Raw genomic sequence first — 7,500 nt, forward strand, 5'->3', positions numbered from 1 at the left:
AAATAAACACACCTCAAAACAACACAAAACACACAAAAACCAACCAACAACCAAAACACACACCCCAAAAACCCACACCCCCAACCCCACACACACCACACAACACAAACAAAAACTCACAAACACACAACCCCCATCCACAACCACAATAACCCCAACCCCAAAACACCACACTCAAAACCCCCCCACACACAAACCCAACACACACACAACACTCACACAAACCCCAACACCCACCACACACACACAACACTCCACACACACAAAAATAAGAAAGGGGGGGTGATGAGGTTGTGGTGGGTGTGAGAGAGAGCCACACAAACACACACACCAACACACACAAAACACAAACACACCACCACAAAAACCCACAACACACACAACCCCAAACACAAAACAACACACACACCCCAATAAATAAAAATAAAATAAAATTATAATAAAGGTGAGGGGGTTTTTGAGGGGTTGGTGAGTTTGGGTGGGGGGTGGGGTGTGTTGGGGTGGGGTGTGTGTGTGTGTGTGTGTGTGTGTGTGTGTGTGTGTGTGTGTGTGTGTGTGTGTGTGTGGGTGGGTGGGTGGTTGGGTGTGTGGGTGTGTGGGTGTGTTTGTGTCTGTGTGTGTCTTTGTTGTTGTCTTTGTGTCAGTTGTTTGCGTGTGTGTTTGTGTGTGCCATATGCGCATTTGTGTGTGTTTCAGAAAAAAATAAAATGTGTATGTGTGTGTCAGAGTGGGTATGCGTGTGTCTGTATCAGCTTGCATGTGCAGACGCAATCAAGCAGCGACTGACTCGGCGTCTCGGTACGTCTACTCCTACACACATGGCTGTCTACTCGACTTCTGCCGACGAAAGAAAAGTCTAGTCGTGTCTCTAAGGAAGCAAGAGTAAAACACGCATATATTTCTTTTCTATTTCATCAAAGACCACGATCTTTGGGAAGGAAAGCGAGAAAGATTGACAGAGCTTCTAAGTTTCTTCTCATCTTTTTTTTTCTTTTCTTTTCTTTTCTTTTCTTTGCCCTCAGGACAAGTATCAAGTCTAAGAATAAAAGTTTTCTAGTTAAGAAACAAGTAAACTACAAGAGCTACGAGCGCCGTCGCGGCAAATGGCTACAGGCGACTCACTTACAAACGCTTCTCGATACGCCAAAAAATATAGTAAGAATGGAAAATGTATATCCGTAGATACATACATCTAGATCTAGACGTCAATCCAATACAAGACTAAACGGCTGCTAAATTCGGCTATAACGGTCTCTCTCTCTCTCTCTCTCTATAGACTGTACTAGTTGTCTACCCATCCTGACGTACAAGGCGGGAGGACATCGCAACATACCCGACATCAGCTGACTTCTCGATCCAAAGAAAATGAGAAGAAAAGGCATTGGAATAAAACCAAAACAAAAAAAAAGGATGTGAACATGAGGCGCACTGTAGAGGTGCGCTTCATCTAAGGGAACAAAGTACACTAAATAGGAGCCCCAACACTATTATTTGGAGATTTCAAGAGGAATGCTGCGCGCGCAGGTGGAAAGGCGGCGCTTCGTCCAAGGAGGAGGAGCCGGTTACCAAGCCCCGCCTACTGTGGCACGTGGGCGGAGCTTGTCGCCACTCTTACTTGGCACGCTGTCAGTCCGGCGACACACCTCGTACGACACCACCTAATTCCTTATCATTATCGTCATTAACTTCCTGTCAGCGTTTTGAGGCTCAGCCGCTAAATATTCCGCGAGAAATTAGAGCGCAATCTCGAGATCAACATTCGCCGAAAACGTCCCCGAGGTCAGCGGCGGCTGCAGGGCTTAGGCAGGCGGTGCCAAGGTGCCACGGCGAATGATGAGGCACTCCCTGCTCGGACGTCGGGGCTCCCACTTGGCACCGCGGCTGAGTCAGCACAGCCACGCCGGCCCCCGGGCCCACGTAATCAATAATTGGCTGGTTTTGTGTGTTGATGATATTTACTGAAGACTCCTGATGGCGCCAACGTCGTTATACAAGATCGAGCCGCCTGTGGAACGATGCCAAAATATCAACAAGGAGATGGACTTTTTTTTGTGTCCCTTCGCCCGTGTTCTTTGGCTCTTTTTTCACCCTATCTAATGTTTTTCCCTCTCTGTGTCGCCTCCTCTTTCCCCTCCTCCTTCTCCATTTCATTTTCTCTTCTCTCGCAAACTCTTTATCCTACTTCTTTTCCCTTCCCACTTACCCTTCCTCCTCCTCTTCTTCCTCCTCCTCGTTCTTCCGAACCCTTCCTTCTTCTTCAAGTCTCTTCCCACTTAATCCCCCTCCTCCTCTTCTTCTTTCTGCTCCTTCTCCTCCTCCTTCATCATTACCTTCTTCTCCTTCTTTGTCTTCTACTTCCTCTTCCTCCTCCTCTTCCTCCTCCTCCTCCTCCACCTCTTCTTCTTCTTCCTTCTCCTCCACCTTTTTTCTGTTCCTTCTCCTCCTCCTTCATCATTACCTCCTTCTCCTTCTTCTTCCTCCTCCTCCTCCTCCTCCTCCTCCTCCTGCGCCTCTTCTTCTTCTACTTCTCCTTCTTCTTCTTCGTCGTCGTCTCCTCCTCTTCATCCTCCTCATCCTCTCTCCTATCCCCACCCTCCCATCCTCCCCATACCCTCCCATCCTCCCCACACCTTCCCTCCTCCTCCCTCTCCTCTCCTAACCTCCCCTACCCCCCACCCATGCTTCCCTAACCTCCCTTTCTTTTAACAAGGACTAGCCACCTTGTCAGGAGGGAGAATTTCCACGCCTGACACCTAGTGGACATGTTCTGGAAACTTCGGCGGGAAAAAGACGGAGGGAAAACAAAAACAATAGAGAAACGATAGGCGGAATCAATTTATAACATCGAGAACTTTTCTTGTGTCGTTAGTGTTCATGTATTTGACCTTTCCTTTCAACAATTAGATTATTAGATTGCACGTTCCTTTTATGAATTTCAACTTTCCTTTCATGGTTATTATTTCATATCTTTTGAGGTAAGCTTCGGTGCATATGTGATGTACCGAATGAGCTTTTGTGAGATATACATGTGTGTCTATCTATCTATCTATCTTTATATCCGTCTATCTATCTATCTATCTACATATATATATATATATATATATATATATATATATATATATATATATCTTTATATCCGTCTATCTATCTATCTATCTACATATATATATATATATATATATAGATAGATAGATAGATAGATAGATAGATAGATAGATAGATATACGCATATACATATATATGTATATACATTACTTATTTATCCATTTATTTGCTTATTCATTACTTGACTTGTCTATTTATTTATTCATTAATCAATCTGTCTATTTATATATTGATCTATCTGTCATTTATTCATACATATTTTTACATAACACCTCCCAAACGGCTGCCTGCCACCTCATTACGTTTGTCGAATAACTGAAACGAATGGTTAATATCTCTCATAAATATTACTTGCATTTACCAGAGGGCTGACTACCACTCCTTGAGGCTAACACAATAAACTGGTTATAATACGGTCAAAGGTTGGCTGACACCGGTTATCGAACGGATTTACAGTACATACTCTGAATTCCAGATACACGATGTGTTATAGCTGACATCTGAAACCGATACCAGTCGTACTTAATAAAAAAAAAATAGATTTTCTGATAGATTTGAACTTCTGATAAGGACGAAACCCATTATGAGAACAGCTGACACACACCGCGTCCGAAACATCTTATAAACCCGACTGACAACCTGTACAAAGCTATTCCACCTACACTTCCATAAAAGCTGACTCTCACATCCCTCAAACATGGCTTCCTTCCCTCACTTGGTTTCCATAGCTCATAAGACCGACTTAACAAGCTTCGCAAGCTTGACTGACAGTCCCAAACATGGCTGGCTGACGCGGCTGACGTGACCCCGAGACTCGAGATGACGCAGCAGTCCAATTCAACTAACGAGACGCATTATGGATGGCAGAGCGACCTTTGTCCCCGTGTTCCGCTGCGCCGCGAGGAGGCCGGATTCAACATCCGTCTGTCTCAAAGTTATACGAACGCTCCGCTCCGTCTGCCGCGAACGACGACCCTGCATTTTGAATAACTTTGGTTCTACCGATAGAGCACACCGGCGCGTTGATTAAACACGGCTTTTCTGCGGATTATAATGAAAAAAAAATATACTTTTTTTCCCCTGTCTGCTGCATATTCAGGGCAATTATTCCACCCGGGTGATCTAAGTCCAAGGGAAGGGAAATGTGTAATAGAAAACGCGGGAAAATATTTTGAAATCTTGAGAGATTTATACGGGTGTCACCCACGTCACGAGCAAATGCTGCTCCAACTCTGCCCTTGGGAGAGTAAAGCAGGTAGATCTTTGTCAGAGATTTTCTCCCCTTGCTCTCATGCATTCTCAAGTAGAGATCCCTTTTTAACCCAGCCTTCTCTCCGCCTTTTTCGCATGAGCTCCGTTCGTGTTGATGCGGATCTACACGTCTTGTCCTCTTCCTTATTCTTTCTCCTCGCTTTTTTTCTTTCTTTCTTTCTTTCTTTCTTTTTCTTTTTTCTCTTTACCTTTCATTCCTTCTCCTTTTTTTCGGTTTTGGATCTTTTGCGATTTAGTTAAACCTGTCACTTTTCACTAGTATTTTTTTCTCTTATTTTTCCACTTATTTCGTTCTTGTTCTTTACTTTATCTCTTTACTCCCACTGGACGACAGAATATGATTATGGTGGTTTCCGGTATCATGTAGATTCTGTAATTACATCTCTTTTTTGTGGATTGCATTGGAGTATATATAACACTTTACGTACACACACACGCACACATACACACAACACACACACACACACACACACACACACACACACACACACACACACACATATGTACATATATATATATATATATATATATATATATATATATATATATATATATATATATATGTATGTATACACACACACACACACACACACACACACACACATATATATATATATAATAATAACACACACATACGACATATGAACGGGTCGTAACGATCATCAGTAATTGAAAATTCTGATTTATTCCCCCGAATGATAACATACATTAAAACAAATATATATGTATATATATATATATATATATATATATATATATATATATATATATATATATATATATACATATATATATTTATATATGCTTATCTATCTACATATGAATAAACAACCAAACACCTTTTTCCTCTAAATCCTCCACTGAATTTATTGACACCAAAGTGATTATACTAAGCAAGTATGTAAATGAGGTAAACACCAGCGCAGTTTAAAGGTGTACCTGCCTTTAATCCACTGAATTTCAAGTCCTTTGGATATGCGATGGATTATCAATACAAAATCGTTTTATTATCGATATGTTTGGTGATGAGGCTATGTTGTGACGTCATGAGGTATTTTTGGGGTATTCTTAAAATGAAGTGGAGTGACGTTGTTGTTGTATTTGTTTTTGTTTTTTTGCTCTTTTTTTCATCTTCTTCCATATTCAGTATTTATGTGAAAGTGCTTTATTTTGTGTTATCTTATTTTGCTATTGATTTTTTTAGTCTTCTCTTTCTATTTTTTTTTTCTTTCCTTTAAGATTTATCTCTCTCTCTCTCCCTCTCTTTCTGTTTCTCCCTCTCTCTCTTTCTCTTTCTCCCTCTCTCTCTCTCTCTCTGTATAAAGCTACTCTCTCTCTCTCTGTACAAAGTTTCTCTCTCTCTCTCTCCAAAGCTACTACTCTCTCTCTCTCTCTCTGTACAAAGTTACTCTCTCTCTCTCTCTCTCCGTCTCCATTCTTCTATATGAATGTTATTCATCTGCATAAATATATCATAATGATAAAAGTAAAAATACTAGTAGTTCTAGTAATGTTGGTAATCATTTATCATCATCAGTGCTATATAAACACCGCTATTATCATCATTATCATTATCAAGATTTTGATCATTTTCATCATTGGTTTATCAATGTCATTATTACTACTATCGATTATATCAGTTATCATTGTCATCATAATCATTAGCACTGTTCTTATTATCATCACAATCGTCATTAGCGTCAAGATCAACACCGAAATCTAGTCTGTTGGCTCTAGGGACATGGACAAACCACCCATAAATTTCGATAAGTATATTAATAACCTTTTGCAAAATACCCATAACGAAAAAAAAAAAAAAAAAACAGCCGTGATGACATTAACTGTCTATTGTGAAAGTAATTATGGCACTAGTGAAAATAATATTAATGTAATCATACACACCCTGATTGGGCACTTACCATGAATTCAAGAGTATATCATAGGTTTTAGAACAAATTAGTCTTTTTTTTTCAAAAGATTTTTATTCATTACATAATATTTCCAGATTCCATCAGGAACTAATCAACTGAAATCAACTTATACACATAATGACGGTAATAAGAAGTGATATTCTTTTGATAGTGGACATATTTACCTACTGTTTTAGTCGGAATGCATATATACTTGAAAACAATTCCTTTTACTTCTTTATTCCTTTGTAACAATACGTTATGCCCTGAAGTATCTATCTTGGAAATAAAATACTCAGATATCTTAAGATTCCTTTTCCTTTCTCCTTTTGCATAAAGACTTACTGTTGCTTAGTCTTATTTACACTAAAAAAAGAAAATGCATCTTTTTCTAAGTAATGAATATGGTTATGCCTTGCATCATCGACTTCCATATAATACTAAAGTTTATACAAACTCAAAGTGAAATTAAACTAATATCAAACTAATTTTTCGGTACGGTTTAATCCCTTAGGCACGACCGTGCTGTTCGTATCATAAATGGTATAATGATAAAAATAATAATGATAGGACTCCAACACATTGTTCATGTCGTGTTTATTATCTTTTCCTTCATTCAGTTGAGATAACCGAGGTGGTCGTTCAGGGTCTTATTAGTGGGAAACGACCTCCCACAAATATGGCACAAACAGCTCAGGGTATGTGTGGCCATATGTCTTTCAAGGGATGCCTTCCTGGTGAAAGATGCAGAGCAATAAGGACATACAAAGGGCTTTTTCCACGTGTGAACCGTCATGTGGCCACGAAGGTGATGTTTCTTCTTGAACGCTCGATTGCAAATCTGGCACGTGAAGAGCCTTCTCACAGAAGAGGTTGGTTTGAGAAGCTTCTTCAATACCTTTGAAGGATCTTTAGCTTGGTTGTCCTTCTTGACTCGCTTCGACTTCTTCGCAGGATCTTCAGGGTTGATGGACATGTCTCGCTTTCTCTTAGCAGGCAATGATTCCGGGGGGATCTTGACATGAAAGTCTGAATTGCATTGGCACATGCAGTGCTTGATGAGGTCTCTCCTGTAAATGAACGCAATATTGCAGAGTGGACAAATGAGAGTCTTTTTCAAGTGGACTATAATATGGGTCTTAAGCCTGCGCTTTAGCTCGTATTTCTTATGGCAAATCTTACAATAAAAGGGCCCTCCTTCAGGTGATGTTTT

General features: G+C 40.2%; 1 protein-coding gene across 2 annotated transcripts in view; it reads right to left on the reverse strand.

The window, feature by feature from the left end:
- Nucleotides 1–6,339: 6,339 nt before the first annotated feature.
- Nucleotides 6,340–7,500, reverse strand: part of LOC122252170 (uncharacterized) — a 14,655-nt gene continuing 13,494 nt past the window's right edge. For both annotated transcript variants that reach the window (XM_043014510.2, XM_043014509.2), the window contains exon 2: nucleotides 6,340–7,500. This exon is cut by the window's right edge and continues 695 nt beyond it. In XM_043014510.2, the coding sequence (XP_042870444.2) occupies nucleotides 6,904–7,500 (597 nt within the window). In that variant the 3' untranslated portion in view covers nucleotides 6,340–6,903.

The sequence above is a fragment of the Penaeus japonicus genome, unplaced genomic scaffold (genome assembly GCF_977035675.1).
Source record: "Penaeus japonicus unplaced genomic scaffold, GWHDUDI00000001_assembly GWHDUDI00000004, whole genome shotgun sequence".
Classification (NCBI taxonomy): Eukaryota; Metazoa; Arthropoda; class Malacostraca; order Decapoda; family Penaeidae; genus Penaeus; species Penaeus japonicus.